This window comes from Heloderma suspectum, chromosome 2, assembly GCF_057233095.1.
Source record: "Heloderma suspectum isolate Gila_16-S chromosome 2, 16-S_ref, whole genome shotgun sequence".
Classification (NCBI taxonomy): domain Eukaryota; kingdom Metazoa; phylum Chordata; class Lepidosauria; order Squamata; family Helodermatidae; genus Heloderma; species Heloderma suspectum.
Genome location: NC_139459.1, coordinates 153,004,809 through 153,025,356, shown reverse-complemented (window position 1 = coordinate 153,025,356; position 20,548 = coordinate 153,004,809). Strand labels below are relative to the sequence as shown.

General features: G+C 46.5%; 1 protein-coding gene across 2 annotated transcripts in view; it reads right to left on the bottom strand.

The window, feature by feature from the left end:
• Positions 1-20,548, bottom strand: part of CLSTN3 (calsyntenin 3) — a 43,783-nt gene that overhangs the window by 10,537 nt on the left and 12,698 nt on the right. Inside the window, exons 4-13 of one of the 2 annotated variants that reach the window (XM_084835234.1) lie at positions 20,208-20,416; positions 18,424-18,573; positions 13,000-13,185; positions 12,223-12,492; positions 11,153-11,265; positions 10,884-11,046; positions 6,398-6,454; positions 5,698-5,855; positions 5,356-5,504; positions 3,742-3,968 (exon numbers count right to left, since the gene is read on the bottom strand). In XM_084835234.1, the coding sequence (XP_084691360.1) occupies positions 3,742-3,968; positions 5,356-5,504; positions 5,698-5,855; positions 6,398-6,454; positions 10,884-11,046; positions 11,153-11,265; positions 12,223-12,492; positions 13,000-13,185; positions 18,424-18,573; positions 20,208-20,416 (1,682 nt within the window). The remainder of the gene's footprint in view (positions 1-3,741; positions 3,969-5,355; positions 5,505-5,697; positions 5,856-6,397; positions 6,455-10,883; positions 11,047-11,152; positions 11,266-12,222; positions 12,493-12,999; positions 13,186-18,423; positions 18,574-20,207; positions 20,417-20,548) is intronic. The other variant, XM_084835235.1, reaches the window with a different exon arrangement.

The window sequence follows — 20,548 nt, the reverse complement described above, 5'->3', positions numbered from 1 at the left end:
CTAGTGGATGTTCACTAACACAATGTTGGATTTAACTCACTGTAGGCAGTATGTAGCCATCATCATCGGCAGCCATTGATAGCCTCATCCTCCATGAATTTGTCTCATCCCCTTCGGAAGTTGTTTCTGTTGGTGGCAGTGCCCAGTCCCTCTTCCCAGGGAACAGTAGTTCTGTGAGGGAGGCCTGAGATCTCTTAGCACTTTCCTCAAACTACAGTTCCCACGATTCTTTTGGTTACACCACATTAACAACCAAACTGGTAAAAACCAACAGATGCACCATTAGATAATGGGTGTCTTGACAGGCACTGTCTTTACATGTCTGTTTTTCTGTACAACACTTGCCATTTCCAGCAGAGAATATAATTATTATTATCTAAGTTGCAGTAAAGTAATGGCCTCAAACTAGGGATGTACAGATTTTGTAAAATTGGTTCTATCTGCATTGTGCAGATTGTCAGGTGCCTCTCGTTCTGTTGTCTGCTCATTGACGGAATCAGACTTTTCCCTAAATTTGTGCAAATTTGCACTTGCAAAAAATGCATAAATCTCCCCCAAATTTTATTTATTTTTATTTATTTAAAACATTTATATCCCACCCTATATCGTTAAGATCTCAGGGCAGCACACAGCTAAAATCAATTTAAACAATATTAAACAATACATTCAAACAGCTAAAATATATTAAACATTAAACAAGCTAATACCAATTAAAATCTAAAACAATAAAACAGTTAAAAAGGTGTGCAATTTTAGGGAATGCATTACCCCTCAAAGACTTCAGTAAAAAGCCATGTTTTTAATTGGCGCCAAAATGAAACCAATGTTTGTGCCAATCAGGCCTCCAAGGGGAGGGCATTCCACAACCAGGGTGCCACAGCAGAGAAGGCCCTCTCCCACGTTCCACCATAGTATATGTCTCGCACTGGTGGGACGCAGAGGAGGGCCCCTCCAACAGTTCTCAGTCCTCGGGCAGGCATATATAGGGAGAGGCGCTCCCTCAAATATCGAGGTCCCAAGCCGCTTAGGGCTTTAAATGTCATCACCAAAACTTTGAATTCCAACCAGAAGTGTATCGGCAGTCAGTACAATTCCTTTAAAAATGGCATTATATGATCTTTTCAAGATGTTCTGGTCGGCAGTCTAGCTGCTGCATTTTGCACTAGCTGCAACTTCTGAGTTGTCTTCAAGGGCAGCGCCAAGTAAAGTGCATTGCAGTAGTCTAATCAGGAAGTTACTAGCACATGCACTACTGTGGCTAGGTTATCCCTTTCCAGGAAAGGCCATAGCTGGCAGATCAGTCGAAGCTGGCCCCAAGTACTCTGGGCCACGGACTCCACCTGGGGCTCCAGTGACAGGGATGGATCTAGGAGTACTCCCAAGCTACGCACCTGCTCCTTCAGGGGGAGTGCAACCCCATCCAGGACAGGTCGCTTACCCAATTCCTGGACTTGGGAACCACCAATCCACAGAGCTTCCATCTTGTCAGGATTTAGCTTCAGTTTATTGGCCCTCATCCAGCTCATTACAAAATGTGCATATCCCCCCACCCCAATGCACATTTTCATGCTTTAGCCTATGGGGGAAATACACGTTATCAGCTAGGTGTTTTTTTTATTTTTACATATTTTTCTATGAATAACTTTGTGTAAAATCCTGGAAAATAAAAAAACAAAACAAAAAAACCACCAGTCCGCAACTCGGGAAAAGCCGGTCTGGTGCAGAATCCATGGGTCAGGTTCACAGAAATCCAAACGCATTTGATTTTGTTGCAGATTTCTCCAGTGCCCCTGCCTCAGACAGGGCTGGCAGCAAGCGCTGGCAAGGGACAGCCCAGCACTGATTCGTCAAGGCCCCATCTCTCAGGGCCAGTTCAGTTCCGAGCTCTCAGTCTGTGGCTTTGCAACACAAGCAAGCGGCGGCGGCATTCACACTTGATCTCTCAACTTCCAGGCCCACAGGCATGGCTGAAGGCTGCCTCTGCATGCAGCAGGCCAAGAGGGTGCCCTGCATGCTGCGCAGCAGCCAAGCGAGGGGGTGAACTCTGCAGGAAGAGGGCAGAGGCTGTGCCAGCGGAGCTGCTCATATAGCCATCGCCACCCACCCACCCGCTCAACTGCGCTACAGGGGCTCACTTGAGGCAGCTGTGCAGATCTGCATTTCAACAGCAGTGTAGCCGCGGCTACCCTGGCTGCGTCCCACGCCAGTTAGCCGTCCCGTCCCCCCTCAAGTCACACGCATCAGGAAGTGAGAGAGTGGAGGTGACACAGCAGGCCAGCCCCGGAGTGAGCCGCCCAAGTGGGGAAGCTTCCCAGGGGGGTAGTAACAGGAGGGCAGAGGCTCCACCAGCGAGCCCCGTGTGCCCGCACTCACAGGAGTGGGGAGGAGGGGCCGGCGCCAACAGCAAGGCAGCAGATGCAGTCAATCAATACATCTGCGAGTAGAGTAAGTGATACATTTTTTAAAAGAACTCTTTCCAACTCTTTTTGCCCATGGTCTCTGTCCGGCATCTAATGATTTTTAAACTCTAACAGTGCAATCCTCTACATGTCTACTCAGAAGCAAGTCCACTGATATCAATGGGACTTTCTCTCGGGTGTGTACTGGATTGCAGCCTGTAACTTCCAACAAGAAATAAAAGTGAAACTCATCAAAAGTAATGCCATACCTTTATAAACCTTCCCCCACACCCCGCCCCGCCCCACCCATCCAGGTGCTCCATTGGTCGGTTGGTTGCAGTTGTTGCGCTTTTCCTTTTTGGATGTATGAACCTCTAAGCAAGGTGATTTTATGTTGTTTTAAGGAAGGTGTAGTTCAGGGGTGGGCAACTTGTGGCCCTTCAGATGTTTTGGCCTACCGCTCCCAATAGCCCTAGCCAGCATAGATAATGGTGAGGGATTGTGGGAACAGTAGGCCCAAACAAGTTGCCCTCCCCTGGTGTAGTTTGTCCACAGTCCGCTTGTCTAGCCTGAGCTTGAGAATTAGCTTGGCTTGCTTCATCTCAAGTGAGCACCTCTGTAAGTACTATATGGACTTCACCCACTGTTGTTTATATTGGATGGATCCATTTGCAACTACAAGTTTGCAAAATCTTATGAGTAAGTTGCAATGTGATCCCAATATGGTTCACTGAATGCCTCCCTACAGTTTATTGCTCTCATCAGTGCAACTGATGGCACATCTTTGTTAAAGTTTATGTTTGATATCAGGTGCTTCAGGAAGAACCTAGCTTATGCAAAACTTGTATGTTCAGTTGTAGTAATTCTAAAAGAAGATGTAACTGCTCCATATAGGGAATAATTGCATTCGATGGAGTTTCATGGAGTAGAATTATAGCCTTGATGACTCGTTATATCTCTAAGTTATATATTCACAAACAAATTAAAGAGTGAAGCCCAAAAGGGTGATTGTTTTTCTTTAATAATAAGGTTTGCTATATTGGTCAAAACCTGCTTTAGATTTAAAGGGTGGAGCCAAAGAGGGCATGGTGTGGTTTGAGGAAGGGCCAATGGGGTACTGATCTCCTGTTGCCCCAAAGCCCACAAAAATGGGGAGCCAGCCCTGGCCTCAGGAGATTGTTGTTCACATAACTGGTGTTGGGAAGGAAACGTTAATCCAGGAGCAGACTAGTGAAAGATGATACTTTCTCCTTCTGGGGTGATTGTCTTCAGTTCCTGCTCCCTGGGCTGTCACTTCTCCTGCTTATGTGCCAGAGCAACTGTGTTGGCATATCCAACTCACCTGTGCCATGCCAGCTCTCATCTTTCTTGGCCTCCACCTGATGTGAAATGGAGCAAGAGATCTGGAGATCGGGAAAGAGAGGGACTCCCTCAGGACCTTCAACGTCAGAGGCAGGCCGGGCAAAGTGAGAACTGCCACTCAGAGAGATCTGAGGAGCATCAGGCTGGAGCACAACCACATAACCTTCCACATCTGGGATGGAGACGCAAGATTCCTCGCTGAAGCATCTAATGGAAGAAGGGATAAAGAATTACTCAGTCTTGGAGAAGGCAGGACTGTGCATCAAGGAACACATTTATTTAAGGGGGGGTGTATATGTGTATGTGTGTGTCTTTTAGGACAATTGGCATCCCACCTCTTCCACCGCTCCAGGTGGGGCTGAAGGCAAAAGGGACAGGGCCAAAAGACCAAAAATGCCAACCTACTGTAGCTTAGAGCTCTCACTGCCAGCAACTGAGCCTCAGGAGAGGCATTTCAGCCTTTTAGAATGGCAGGGAAAACTGCACAAAAGCCAGGAAACCATTGAACGATTGGTGGTTGTGGGGAAGGGATGTGGCCTTCAGTGGACCCCCAGAGTGCCAGATTTGGCCCGTGGGCCTGAGGTTTTGCACTGCTACTATACAGGTTCTAGTTTTCACTGCAGGCCAAATAGCAACTTTGGAAGGACAATTTAGATCAGGAAAATAATATGTGGAGCAAAAGGATTAAACATCTCTGTGCTGCTCTTGCAGTCCAATTTTCCTCCCCACTCCCACAGCTGCTTTGAAATTTGAAAAATACACCAAAAATACACCGTTGTGGTTTTTTTTTTTACTTTTTAAAAGTGGGAGATCCAATAAGAGATCTATTTCAATATTTTTGACAACCATTTCAGCCTTGTAATACGGGGATAATAATTCTTACCCAATTTATGGAGTTGTTGTAAGTATTCCAACAAGACTACATGAAGCACTTTGAATACTTGGAAGTGTTATATTAATTCTTGAGAATTAATTCATTGATCCTCTGGACCAACAAAGAACAGTTGTCAGGACAAAGGAAGGGAATGGCATTTACCTTTGCCTCCTCTTCCCTCCTTCTGCTGCAGGAATGGAGAACCTTATTTGCATGGTGGGCCGGATGACCCCTCCACTGAGGGACAGGTGACATCAGGGGAACTCTTCCAGGCAGCATCTCAGACAGGGACCCAGCTTTGGTGGGCATGGGCTTTCCCAGCCAGGGAGAATGCAAGGAGGGCAAAGCACTTTGCCGGCCACTCACTCTCCCAACCGGGATGGCAAATCCTTGCTGCTATCTGCGTCTGGAAGCGGGAGCTGTGTGTAGAGGAATCCCTGCTGTTAGGCAGAGGATTCCTCTCCCCGCTGGCCCCCAGGGGGAAGGGCTGGGGGACGGGGCTCCGTGCACCAGAGATTCCCTCTGCTGCCTCTCCATTACTGGCATTGGTCCTGTAAGCTCCTATTTGCCTCTGTAAAGCAACATGTGCACTAGTGGCACTGTACAAGTAAATGAAATGGTAATTTGGGTAGCAGAATCATACCTGCCCAAGAATCTGAACGGAAAGCACCAGGCACAGCCACATGCAGGTCATAACACAGGTGAGGGTTTGATACTCACTTGACACTAGTGGTAAGCTTGAGGGGCCGGACCCCCGGAGTAGCAAAGCGCAGTGAGTTCATGTAGGCTACGTGCTGGATTGCATGGTTGAAGGTTTCTACATCATCGCCCTCCAGTGTGAGAAGAGACTGAGAGGGGTTCACATGCACCTGCAGCGAAAGAAGGAGAAGCACTCTGAGGCTGGTTTTCTGACCAGTCCTACAGCCAGTGGTCAAGAGACACACAGGAGAACACAAGGAGATTCTGCACTAGGCAGGAGCAGGCACAGTTCTGGGAAGCAAAGCCGAGGCGCTAGCAGAGGGAAAGAAGGTCATGCCATCAGAGGGCAGGAGGGGGGTGTACCTTCATCCCTTTGCCAAGGCTGTCAAAGTCGCTGTAGTCCAGCCCCTCGCGACAGGCATAGAGACACTCTATCACCTCCCGGCTCTCAAGGCTGCCAGGGCGCACAGTGAAGCCAGCCAGGTAACCGTGGAAGTAGTGGTGAATCGGCAGAGGGTCTCCTAAGGGGGATACAGGAGGAGGGATGGTGTGAGAGACAGATGAAGAGAAAAGGGGGGAAAGAGAAGAGAACGAAGACAACAGGAGGTGGATAATGTGCGTGGGAGGAGAGACTGAGAAAGATGGAAGAAGGAAAAGCCTTGGATGCGCAGCCAGCTGAGAACGGAGAGACCACAGCATAGATGTCGGAGGGTAGGAGTAAAGTGTGCAGACCCTGTTTTCTCTTTGTGGTTTCAGAGAAGCAGGAAAATCCGCATAAGGCAATCTGGGAAAAGGCTATAGTGAAAGTCTAATGATGGGGAACCTCAAAGGTAACACTTCTCTCATAGACCAACTTCAATGCAAATATTACCAGCATTGTGTCCCAGCTCCAAGACCTCTCACAAACCACAGAGATTAAACCCCACCCTGCCCAGAAGAAGCTATATTGCCAAGTTTTTAAGGTCTTCCTTGCAGTGAGGGAAGGGAAAGTGTCATGGGGAGGGGGGGTGTCATGCGTGACGAGGGGTGAGAGCCATGCTTGGTGACAAAGAATGTTGTGTACCTTGCCCCAAATCTGTGGAGTTCTCATTCACTTTTATTTTTTCTTTGTTTCTCTCCTCTGCAAAAGAAAATGCAACTCAGAGCATTGAACAAGAATGAGTCTTTGCAAAGGGCCTGTGAGCCAAGGAGGACTGCACTCTTGGGGTTATCATGCTAGGGGGTTTTCTTTCGCATACACAACTCTCTGGAGAAGGAGGCAGTCAAACAGTCACAGCTCAGAGGCTCCACCTGGGATTTGGGGGATGGGAAGTTAGACTGCACTGCTAAGCCAATCAAAGGAACTGGATGGCACTGGAGGTTTGGGGAAGGGGACAATGAAAACTTTCCAGGGGGAGTTTCTCCATGACAGTAGAAGCAGCGGGAAGGAAAAGCCAATCATGGCTTATCCAGATTTTTCAAGGAGCCAGCTTTGGTCTACACAGCACTCCACAAGCAAGTGTATCGCAGTCGCTTCACAGAACATACTGGTGGGGTGGGCAGTTGCAGTGAATGTCATCTCACTGGCAGGGGCTGCTCAACCAATAAGAGAGTCTCCCCACTCCCTGTCCAAGGTTTCCCCCCTTTCTCATTTGATAAAATCCTGGGAGGTTTCCTCCCCTATATCCTCAGAAATCACACTTTCTCCCCCGCCCCATCATGAAAGAAACACGGTGTTCTTGCTGCCCTGCTGAGATCAATCAAAGCTTCGAAGCTTTGACATTAAGGCTCTCTAAATGCATTATTTTGATTCATGGGAATCTCGGGAGTGTGTAGTTCGGGAACAAGCCTCATTGATCACAATAGGAGTTGCTCCGGAGTAGACACACATATGTTTGTGCTGGGAAAGACTGGGAGGGGAAATGGATGGGAAACCAGCCCCCTTCCTAACCCGATGCTGTGCAGGATCGGAATGATCAAAGGTGAGAGTAGTTACTTCCAAATGGCAATAAACCAAACAATGGAGAATGGCAGGTTCGAGAAAGTACTTTACAGCCTTCAGGTAATTAGTGCTTTAAAATGTGTTATTTCAAGGTGGGCGGGGGAGAGATCCCTGTAAATTCTGATGTGTGCATTCAGGGGACAAGCCTCATTGACCACAATGGAAGTTACCTCTGGGTAGACACTAATTGGTTTGCGCTGGGAAGCACAGGGACAGGAAACACGCCTTGACCTGGGTCACGGTGAAAGGCACACCCCTGGGCAGGGCTGGCATACCTGAGGTAAATGCAGGGGTTGGGGCACACAGGAGAACCTTACTTAAGGAAAAGAATCGGACTTTAAGCAGTCTCAGGAAATCCAGTCTTTCCATGACATGCTCCGGCCAGGACGGCTGCTGGATGGCCACATCGTCATATATCCCTTACAACCTCAACACGTAGCCAGCTTGGAGTGAATTGTTCATGGAGACACCCCACAGAGTTCCCTCATTTTCAAGCTGTTTCTGGAAATCCGAACCCATTCTGGCTAAACTAACAAAACAGTGATTGTTCCCACCATCCTGCAGCCGGATTATGTGCAGATGCCTCTGTAAATCCAGTTCTAAACCATACATTGAGCCCTCGCTGATTAAACCAAGCTTTCTCCCTGGCATTCCCCAAAGTTCTGGTCAGCCAGGGCCCATTGGCTTGCTAGGCTGGGCTTGAAGCACACTGGCATTGCTGCCATTCCATTCACCTGTCCGCTGGAATGGATAATTCCTTGATGAAAATATGAAGGCCCCGGGGGTGTGGTGGAAGGCTCCCTCCCCATTTTTTTCTGTGACCTGATATAGAAACAATGGAAATTCATGGGGCGGGGGGAGAATATGGGGGAAATAATTTTTCAGAACCATCCATGAAATTATGTTAGTTGCTTTATACAGATGCTAGCGAATGGGCCCCCCAGATTTGTGCCGGCTGGAACAGTTTGCACAGTGAAGCCTTCAAGCAAACTTACACTGCTGTCAGTGTTGGAAACACTGTGCCCACCCTGTCTGAGTGAAGCCATGCCCACTAGCACCCCTAGCCATGCACCCCTAGTCCCCTGAGGGAGGGGTCTGGCCACTGCATTCCTGTGGGGGGGGGCGCCCCACAGGAAGGGACAGGCATATGCACTCCCCTGACTTCAAACTGTATAGACTGTAAAGCTATGTGCTGGTTCGGAAAGTCTGCCCCTAGTGACTGAAGATGTTACTGCAGCCTTCAACCACACGGATATGTTAAAATTAATTAGAATTATTTGGGGCACAATCCTATGCATATTTAGACAGAAAAAAGTTCTACGATTCCCATTGCTGGGTGGGGGATGCTGGGAGTTGTAGGACTTTTTTCTGTCTAAACATGCATAGGATTGCACCCTTAGTGCATTTAAAAAACAAAAGAACCCCGTAGGGTTCCCTTAGTATGCATGCCCAATTTGAGATGTCTAGGTTTCACGGTCTTGGTGCTGTGGCACGGACAGATTTTGTTATTACAGAATATTAATTTCTAAGCTTTTATTTATTTTATTATTTTATTTATTAAATTTCTTAATCACCCATCTGGCCGGCCACCCAGCCACTCTGGGTGATGTACAGCAGTACAATTTAAAACAGTGAAATTACATATTAAACATTATTTAAAAATACCTTAACCCACCCCAAATGCCTGCCTGAATAACCAAGTTTTCACTGCATGGCGGAAGCTCATTAAAGAGGGCACATGGTGGAGTTCCCTAGGGAGGAAGTTCCACAGAGTGGGGGCCACCACAGAGAAGGCCCTCTCCCTCGTTCTCACCAGCCTAGCTGTCCTGGCTGATGGGACAGAGAGAAGGCCATCCGAGGCTGATCTTGTTGAGTGGCCTTTCTGGTGTTGCTGGAGGCGCTCCTTGAGATAGGCTGGGCCAGAACCATATAGGGTTTTAAAGGTCAAAACCAACACCTTGAATTTGGCCCGGAAAACAACTGGTAGCCAGTGCAACTCCTTCAGCACCGGAGTGATGTGATCACGCCGGTGGCTGCCTTTAATCAGGCGAGCTGCCGTGTTCTGCACCACCTGCAGCTTCCGAACCATCTTCAAGGGTAACCCCACATAGAGCACATTACAGTAGTATAGACGAGAGGAGACCAGGGCATGTACTACCGATGGGAGCAGATGGTCAGGAAGGTAGGGGAGCGGCCGCTGTATCAGATGGAGTTGATACAACGCTGTCCAGCTCGCAGCTGATATCTGCGCCTCCATGGACAACTGGGAGTCTAAAATGACCCCCAGGCTGCGGACCTGGTCTTTCAAGGGTAGCCATACCCCATTCAACACCAGGTCAATATCCCCCAACCTACTCTTCTCTCCCACCAAAAGTACCTCGGTCTTGTCAGGGTTCAGCTTCAACTTATTCCTCCCCATCCAGCCACTCACCATCTCCAGACATTTGGACAGGGATTCTACGGCCAACCTTGGTGAAGATTTGAACGAAAGGTAGAGCTGCGTGTCATCTGCATATTGATGACACCGCACCCCAAACCTCCTGATGATAGCCCCCAGCAGCTTCACATAGATGTTAAATAGCATCGGGGAGAGGATGGAACCCTGTGACACCCCACAAGTGAGCGGCCACGGGTCCGACACCTCCTCTCCCAGTGCTACCCTCTGGTGCCTGCCAGAGAGGAAGGACCAGAACCACCATAATAAGGTGTCTCCAATGCCCAACCTCTCCAGGCAGTCCAGGAGGATACCATGGTCAACAGTATCAAAAGCCGCTGAGAGGTCAAGGAGAACAAGGAAGGAGATTTTTTCCTCTAGAGAAAAAATCCTGCTGCTTCTGCAATGGTAATACTGAGGTCTACATACTATTTCTAAAACTAAATAATATAGTCTTCCTTTTTTACCACAGTAGTAGTGGTTTCTTTTCTTAATTTTATTTTTCCCAGTTACTAAATGGCAAAAGGACATGCTTAGCTACTTACTAGAGCACCACTGCTGTTTGCAGCCCCATCTCTAACACTCAGTATATTTGGAATTAGGTTTTCAAATTAAACACAAGAGTATCTATATACTTCTTCACATAATGTCAAATAATACTATCTTATATGCTAACTGCATTTTATGCTCTTAACATAGCAAATCATGTTTAGGTTTGCTAATGAGTCAGTATTACACTGCGAGCAGTGTGGTGTAGTGGTTAGAGTGTTAGACTAGGACTCGGGATCAAGGTTCTAGTCCCCCCTTGACCATGAAGCTCACTGGGTGACTCTGGGCCAGTCACTGACTCTCAGCCTAACCCACCTCATAGGGTTATTGTGAGGATAAAGAGGAGGACTATGGAAACCACCTTGGCTTCCTTGCAAGAAGAAAGAAGATGGGATATAAATGTAGTTAATAATAATGTCAGTTTTTCTCAAAGCATCTGGGTATTTGGGGGGAGGACATTTTTTCCCTGTGGTTTCCACATTTGGGGCAATTTTGCATCTCTGTTCTCTGACAGTAGCCAGAAGATTCTGAACCACCAATTGCTCTGCCTACTTTGCCAGTCTGCAGTCTCTGGGGCATGCTCACCAGCCCAGCAGGCTCCAATCATGAGGGAAGATTCACGCCGTGGCGGGTGGATGAGGCCGTTGTCATGGATCAGTGCAGGGTCATAGGAGACGCCATCTACGTACAGTGTAACAGTGGGGAACTCCAAATTAAGGGCATAATGGTGCCACTCATCATCACAGACCTGCATCCAGAGAAAAAGGCAACTCAGTACATACATGTGAGTGTGTGTGCAAGCAAGAAAAAGAGGGCCATGGAGAGAAGAACAAGGCAGGCAGCTTTTTTCTCACCTGCTCCAGTTTCCAGAGGAACTTGACGGGTCTTGCACTCTCCAGCAGTGGCCAGTAGAGGAAAGCTATGCGACAGCCATGCACAGCAAGGGAATAATGGGAGAACCCATCCTCTGCAGATGGACAGAGATGGGACATCAGGTTAACTGCAACAGACTTCTGACCAGTCTACTCTAATTTTGCTGGGACTATTCTGCTCTCTCATATGCTCCAACTTGCCCTACTTACCAGGAACAGCCCCTATTATCTAGTACCTGCCTCCAGTAAAACACACTGGCTGTGTTCACTTGCAACAACAAGCCAGAATGCTGAGAATTCTGGCTTATCATCAGGGCTAGCCCAAGATATTTTGCTCCCTGAGGCAATGTACACCCCCTCCCATTCCCCATACAGAAGCCAACTAGAATGATAGTTGAATCTTGCTTCAACACTGTCAAGGGGACAGCATCCTCCACCGCATCTGGGCTGAGGGGGTGTAAGGCAAGCTGCTCCCCACCCACCCCAGCTTCCGCCACCTGAGGCAGCCACCTCACTCTACCTAATGGGAGGGCTGGCCCTGCTTATCGTTCCCTCCCTGCGTATCACCAGTGAACTCACCAGGCACCAATAGCTTAGTGTTATGTCTGAACCAGATTGGTCATGTCCCCCAGCAAGCCAAAATTGCAAACCAGAGTTTGTCCTTGGTTCCTGATTTATTTGGGAGCAACAAGCCAGGAGTCCCAGTTAGGTCATAATACTAAGTTATTGCTCCCTGGTGAGCAGAGCTCACATAGTTTTGTCTGAGTGGGGACTTCCCACCAAAGTGAAAAGGCTCATAACGAAAGGGGTATCCATGCCCTCCCCATGCTCACCTATGCCGACCTTTTCAGTTACCTTCCCAGACAGTGCTTTGAAAAAACAGAGCAGCTTATCACAGAGTGGGCCCTGGAATCTGTACTTCAACAGGGCGGGGTTCATCCTGTCATAAAGGATCCAGAAACCTTATTGCCTTGAGCCCATTTGTTGATTTCAGCCTGGCCTAAAGGGCAATCTATTTGGATATTTGTCTGAGGCAGGGAAAGGGTTCTTACCACTCTCCATGGTGCTGCAGATCACTGTCTCCTCCTCCCTCTTGCCCTTGCTTGGTGTCACACTATGTTTCATCCACAGAGACAAGGTAAAATGGTCACTCGTTCCTTCGAGGGTGCCAGTCCCACTGCCCATGGGCACCTGGGTTGCCTGGCTGCCATTGAACCAGTAGATAAGACTGCTGTCCTGGCTGTAATGGACCGAGAGTCGTGCTGTCCAGTTGGCCATGGGACTAGGGACGGGCAGCAGTTCTACCTCACCTGTGGCAGCACCTGTTTGGGGCAGGAGAGGAGAAGAGAATCAGAACAGAGGTGATCCATCTGAAGGCTTCTGAATGGCACCCTTCTCTAGGAACAAGGCTTTTGCGCCTAACATGGAAAATTCACATAGCATCCCCTTCCACTAATTAACATGGGAGACAATTTACTGGAAAAATTTCCTGAGCAATTCCCATTGAAATGAACAGGAGTAAAACAAAGGCATCCCTACAGTGCTCTTGGTACACTTCCCATTCATTTCAATGGAGCCTGCAGAGGAAAACTTCCCAATGGATTGTGCTCTTTGGGTCAAGTGTACCCACCATTTGTCCACCATTCTGCACTCCTAATCCGCCATCTGATCTTTGCCATATGGTAGGACCGCTGTCTCTGACTACAAAAAATCTAAGGAATCCCACCCCCACCCCCATTCTTTCTTGGAGAATCATCGTAAGGGCATTGACCCATTTCCCCACACTTTACTCTCCTCCCAGCATAGCTTGGTATTAAGAGAATACATACCACAGAGTTTACGCAGTGACTTCTCAGAGTAATTGTCACGATCACAACCTTTGGCCACATGGTTTGTCTGCAGTTCCACAGTGGCTTGGATGTTCCACAGGGGCTCATCACAGGTCTCCAGGTGGATGCTGGGGAAAAGAGCAAGGCTGCCCGTACCTGGGGTGTACTCTACCCTCTTATTCCAACCTGTTGGAGATTTTGAAATGAACAAATGATATCAAGACCAGGATCTAGAAAATTTCCAGGCCAGCATACCTGGCACAGACTTGACAGACCTCCCAACTTCCTTGAGAGGTTTATGGAAAACCAATCCATAAACAACGTTAATGATGTATTACATTTTTATCCCACCTGCCCTCCAAAGAGGTTAAGGTGGCATGCATGACCTCCCCCCTCCCCACATTTTATCCTCACAACTGGACCATAGCAACTTGACCCAAGGTCACTGAATTCAGCAGATATAAGAACAGTTGTGATGCATTAAAATAGATCAGCAATGGAAACATTTAACTCTGTGTTTGGAATTTTGCTGAATCTTAGTGACAATGAATGTGAGACCCTGGCATCTTAGTTGATGATAAAAACCTGATGAGATGGAAGCATCATATCTAATAAGATGCTAACAATAGAAGCCACAACACGCTAACAGAGAACATGGAATCATAACATTTTATTTATTTATTTATTTATTTATTTATTTATTTCATTTCTATACTGCCCAATAGCCGAAGCTCTCTGGGCAGTTCACAAAAATTAAATCCAAACAACACACAATAAAACAATTTAAAATATACAGAACATTAAAACCACAATATAACAATACAACCACAATAAAACCTAGCAGCAGTGCAAGAGTTTAAAATACAGATTTAAAACAGCAAAGATAAAAATTTAGAAAGCTAAAATGCTAAAATGCCTGGGAAAATAAAAAGGTCTTCACCTGGCGCCGAAAGGAATACAATGTAGGCGCCAGGCGAACCTCACTAGGGAGCTCATTCCAGAGCCGGGGTGCCACAGCAGAAAAAGCCCTCCTCCTAGAAGCCACCCGCCTCACTTCCTTTGGCAGGGGCTCACGGAGAAGGGCCGCTGATGATGATCTTAAGGTCCGGGCAGGCACATATGGGAGGAGGCGATCCTTCAGGTAACCTGGCCCCAAGCTGTTAAGGGCTTTGAATGTTAACACCAGCACTTTGAATCAGGCCTGGAAATGGACTGGCAGCCAGTGCAGCTGGAAAAGTACTGGCATAATATGAGCTCGCAGGCCAGTCCCTGTTAACAATCTTGCTGCCCTATTTTGGACCAGCTGAAGTTTCCGGACCGTTTTCAAAGGCAGCCCCACGTATAACGCATTGCAGTAATCCAGACGAGAAGTTATCAGAGCATGGATAACTGTAGGAAGGCTATCTCTGTCAGAATGCTTGGAAGAATGTGCTGAAAATATGTGCTGATGTAGCATATGTCAAAGTGACCTGTGCAAAAACTTGCAGACAAGCAGGGTTACACTTCCCCATAGATGTGCACTGCATAGGTTCACACAAGTGAGGAAACTGATGTAAAAGATGGGTGGGGAAAATCTTCTCCTCTGATCAATATAAAAAGATGTTCTGGGCTACTTCTTCCACTACTACTTCTCTCTTCTTCTCTGAGATACTTTTGGACATTTTCCATTTCCTCTCCCCCTGGCATTGCTTGACTGGAGACAACTGACTGGAGAACCTTTGCCTCACTGCACTGACTGGTTCTGATGGAGATGGAAGGATCTGTGACCACCTGCATGGGATTGGTAGATATGAATTTTGCTTATAATAATGAAATAGTCTAATAGTCATCAACTAGTGGACTGGAAGGAGATGTAGCCCTAAGATTGCTATTCAAATTGCTATGATTGCTTTGTTAATGAATTTCAATACCATTCTTATACCACACCTAATGCATGTATATAGTTTGGTTATTTCTTTTTTATGACCTTCTTTGAGTATTTCTAATATTACTATGCCTGTCTGCAAGTTAATAGTATTATTTTATATATAGATACATTATTATTATTTTAGGCATTGTGTTTCAATAAACTAATAGAGTTGTTGCAATTAAAATCTTGGCTCTGTGGTCTGTTACACTGGTCGTGCTTTACCCTTGGATCCACTGGGTTGCAAAGGTGCAAATTTGAATTCAGGTTCAAATTCTGTGAGCTTTATGGTTGGGCAGGGATTTGAGCCCTAGTCTCCTTGGTCTATGCCTAAAATCCCTGGAAAAATGAGATCTGGCTACATTCCAGATCTACATTTAGATCAACAGTGCGATCCTATACATGTCTGCTCAGAAGTAAATCACATTAACTTCAATGGGGATTACTACCAGAAAAGTGAGCATAGGATTGCAGCCTGAATTACTGTAATGTGCTACATGGAGCTGGGAGTCATACCTTGCTAGCACTTAAAAGAATTACGCAGACTACTCATTTGTTTCCAGGCACAATTCAAGGTGCTGGTCTTAACTTTGAAAGCCCTACACAGCTTGGGGCCAGGGCACTTGAGAAAGCACCTGCTCCCACTGGAGCCTGCTCAACATGTAGGATCTTCTTCAGAGGCCCTGCTCAGAGTGCTCCCCACTTCTGGAGTGGGATGGGTGGCAACAAGGAACACAGCCTTCTGGATCATGGCCCTTGCCTCTGGAATGCTCTTCCTCTCTCCCTCTATCAGGAACCCTCCTGGTTGACTTCTTAAAAGAACCCGAACACAGTGCTTTTTTCTGCTGCTTTTAACATGTTTTGATGCTCTTGTTGCATTTAATTTGATTTCTGTTGCTGATTATTTTAATGTGCTGATGTTTTGAATGTTTTATTGTGAGTTTATATTTTATATTTGTTAGCCACCATGTGAATCATTGTGATTAAAACATGGAGAATAAATATTTTAAGCAAACAAAGAACATTATCCATTACGTGGTCTTATTATGCTGAGATCAGCATATGTGGTTGATCCGAGGTGGTCAAAGTTCAGGTTGTATGTGCCTTAAGTATCAATGTGTGGACTTCATGTGGGGCATTTGCTATTACAGTCATGCAGGGCTCCTGCGTTTCCTGACCCTTGTCAACTGCAGCTGAACTCAATGATGCACAGCCCCTGTGAGGCCCATTATGTGTCTAAGCCACAGCATGCCAGAGCTGTGATTCCACACGGCACTTGGAGCTCACCCAGACTGAGAGCAGCAACCTTTACACACTGAAATACGCAAAGCCAAGGCTTTGTAACAGGATGAAAATCAGAGGCACCATTTTAGATTTCAGTAAGAGGGAGGTGAGATCCAGCAAGATCCAAAGTCCTTCAAGTTAAATTGCAGGAAGCCTTTTTTGTTACTTTTTCCTAACTAACAATAAGTAAGGGTGCAATCCTATGGCCCCTAGACATTGTCTGAGGGGCCACAGGATACTGGGGATTTTCACCTCCGAGGCCACAGACGGAGCTACAACCTCAGAAGTGAAAATTCCCACTCAAATCTTCATTCCCCACCCCACCCCCGCCACCACAGAAAGCTCTGTGGCAGCTCTTCTTCCGAGGTCGGTTTCACAACAGAGGACAAGGATGGGGACAGGGAAAAAGGTATGTGCAGTGGGTGAGGAGGGGAAGGAGGAAGAGAGGCCAGGATCCACTGTTTCTTGTGGCCTCTCCACCCCCACCAGGGCAACTTCACTAGATTTGCTCAGGGGCCTGTCTAGTGGAAAAATCTCAAAAAGGAGGATGGAGAGGTGAAAATTGCCTGTCACTCCTCCCGCCCTGCTGGCAGCAGCCTGGCAGGGCACAGGAATCTCGGAAGCCTCCAGTATCGGAGGCTTCTGTCTAGCAACCAGCAACCTGATAGCACTGTGTTCTTAAGCAATGTTATCAACAGAAGACAAACAGGCATTCCCCCTCCTTTTTTTTAAGCATCAGGATTTATGCTTTTGACATGCACATCAACCATTCGTATCCTCTGTTTTATTTTCAACTTTATTTTAGGGGGGATTGTATTAATCATACTTACAAACTTGTTAAATTCACACATTGAATACATTTGACAAAACCAGGAACACCCCAAGACATTTTGGCAGAACTGCCGGCTGCTCAGTCCAAGAAGTGTGCCTTATGGTTCTCTTGCAATGTTATGGAGAATGCGAGGCTTACATTTACACACACTCCATCTTCAGTAATGTTCCAAAGGGTCCCTGGACACACCTCTGAGACTGCACATAGGTGCCACCATAGTAATACTGCACGCCTAAGCAATCAGACCAACCAACCCAAAACAAACCAGTACACGTCATAGCTGTCAGCCTATTCCATTTCTAGAAAAATAGCTATTCAGCATGACAAACCAGTAAGTTGGACAGAAATACAGTTTCTCCTGTGGAACAATCATATACTTTCTGAAACATGAGCAGGGACGCGGGGAGAATTACCCTACCCACACCCTGCTTCAAACCACAAATGATTATTCTTCAGGGGTTGGATTACCGAGCCTCTTGAGGCTCACAGCCTGAGATGCACGGGGCAGAACCTGGGATCTAAGAGGTGATGCCTGGCAGATCAGGTGGTGGAACCTGAGGCAGAGCCTAGTGGTGCTTTGTGGGGACAGTGGATGACACCTGCTTAATGAAGAAAGAGCCTGGCTCTGCCAGGTGCTTCAGGGATGGAGACTGTTGGACTTGGGTGGGGGATGTGGAATGAATGGCAAAATCTCTCAAATCTAGCAGAAAACAGTCTGCTCTCCTTCCCATGGAAACCCTGAGAAGAAGGAGTTTAAAACCCTGAAAGTTCAGGTCAAATTCTGTGACCTGGCAACCCTCCTAAGGCACACGTATCTCTGCTTATTAGGTATTTTAAAAAATAAGTGCAACAAATGAGATTAAGGTACACTGTTTTCTTGCCATTCAAACTTGGATATATCCAAGAATACCCCTCCCCCTGAAACCTCAAAAGGGGGCCCTGCCTACAACCCTCGCTAAATGGCACTCCTGATGAAAGCAAAGGGGAAATTTTCAAATCAATCAAATGGCTGGCAGTTTAAGAAAAAGTAAAAGCAGTTTAAAATGTTATCACCATCATCATCATCACCATCACCACCACTGTGATTTCTATACTGCCACCAATGGACATGGCAATTTATAAAGTAGCAAAGTAACATATGCCAGTAAAAAGCTCCCTGCTGCTACTACAAGGAGCTTCCAATTGATTAAAAGGTGCCTTCAATGAATCAGGCAAGTGATTTTTGCAAAATGGTAACAATTTAAAATATAAAATATTCAGTACAGAATGCTAAGATGCTACCTGCTACTATGATACGTATTCGTTAAAGAGTTAAAGATGAAAGGCAAAGGATTCAAATTATACTTTGGTGGACTCAAGGGATTAAACAAGAAGACATATGCATGTGAAAAGGGCTTCATACCTTGCCAGCTGGGTTTACAGGTGGGCTTCACCTGAATCTCTACCTCAGCATCATCAGAGGCCCGTTTCTTGCCACAGTCATAGGCTGTCACTGTGAACTTATAGAGGCGCTCACCACTGTATTGCAGTTTTTCTGTGTTCTCAATGTTTCCTGACAGAAACAGGAAGATCCCAGGGTTAGAGGACCAAAAACAACACAGCAGAGCAAGGAAAGTAAAAGAAAAAGGGAATCAAATGTACACAAAGGGAGGCTAGATGAAGTGCCACAGCAAACTTTTATTTAAAAAGTCGTGTGTGTGTGTGTGTGTGTGTGTGATACATTAATATATTAAATGATAAAAAACACTGCCAGTTTATGACCATAATTAAGGCTCTCTCATTTTAGCTCACACTCCAGAAAGCCAGGAAATTGGAAGCTAAGGTTGATGCCTTAACAGATGTTCCACGGGATCAAGAATTATGTTGTGCAATGTCACAAATTTCTTCTTAATCACTTAGAGATATTTTTAAATATTGTCAGTGGTATATAAATATATGAAATAAACAAAGACATAAATAAATAAGAAATTGTCCTTGCTTACAACTTGCCCTGCATGTGCCCACACTTTTCTTTGGTCTTTCAGGCCCAAATCCAGATGGGGAGCATGGAGTACTTTGGACCAGCAAAAGTGCCGCATGTTGTTTTGGTCCTGTATTGCCTTATGAAGCATCTGAGCCTTACAATATTGCTAAAGAAAACCTGATGATGGCTCCCCAAAAAGTGCCTATGGTATGTTTAGGGGACATAAATCTGCCCTTCAAACTTGTTGTGGTTATTGCAGACAACACCAGAGTAACAACACGTGGCAAAGTACTGAAAAAAATATGATACAGCACACTTCATAGTTTTAGGTGCGCACATGAAATGTAAGTGTGAGTGTGACGAACAGGTGTAACACAGGTACACTCATCAGAGATCCTGGATTAGCTGAAGCTCCACTGTGTATGTACACTCAGTGGCAAACCCAGACTTGCTGCTACGTGTTCCGTGGGTTAGTAACAACATAAGAATCAGGTTCCACCTTCACAGATGTAATTTGCCTGAGTCTTCTCCTGAATAAGCTGCAAGGCGAAAGATTGCTGGAGGCTCTCTCTGCTAACTTTCATATGTACAAACTGGCAATCTGGTTCCTGTAATGTAGTATTATATAAGTCTTGAAAAATGTGTGGCACATTCACACACACACACAATCATTTGCCATGTGGTAGAATGCAATGGCCAAACTAGATGATACTCCAGAGATGAGTGAACAGCCTCCTCCTCTTTAGTTTCTTTTATTTACTGCATCAAAGCAAAGGCTGGGCTTATGAGTGGAAGAGTGGCAGTATGTCTAAGGGCTGCTTAACTTTTTCTGTTCCTGCTATGTTCCCACTCAGAATTGCCACCACCAAGCTGCTTTCCCATCTGGTGGTGGGGAGAGATATGGGGTCTGTGTATCTTTTCTTCTTGTCGGGTAGGGGTGGAAAACAACTTGCCAAGGGCCATTTTAAGCAGACATCTGGTGAGAGGGGGAAGAGTTAAGTGGTTCTCCTACCCACTCCCTGCCATTCTTCCACTGAAACTGGCAGCCTCCCTCAGCTGCTTTTCAGTTTGCCCCTCCCCCAACACACTTGGAGTCTGTGTTCATGTCTCCCAAGTATTGTCTAGTTTGCCCTCTAAACAACAGCAATTTTATCATTTCTAAGTCTGTATGCTCCACAGTTTCCGGGGCAATTCATCAGCCAGAGGCTAGTTCAGGTTCTCACCATCATTGTCAATCAGGAAGGGGACGTTGGGAGTCAGGATCTCATAGTAGCAGATCTGGCTGTACTGAGGGGAGCAATCCCCATCAATGGCTTCCACACGCAGGATCCGATCATAGAGCTTCCCTTCTGTCACCGCCACATGGTAAAGCTTATCCACAAAGACTGGAGCAAACTCGTTGACGTCATTCACTCGCACATGCACTGCGGCCCTGAACAAAGGGGGGGGGGGAGGGCCATAATTAGTCGAGCCCAGGAACTGACTTCTAAGGAAAATGCTGAGACTCAAGTCTGCCTGGAAGGGTGAACCCTCTCTCTCTTCCCTCCTTTCAGAAACATACAGG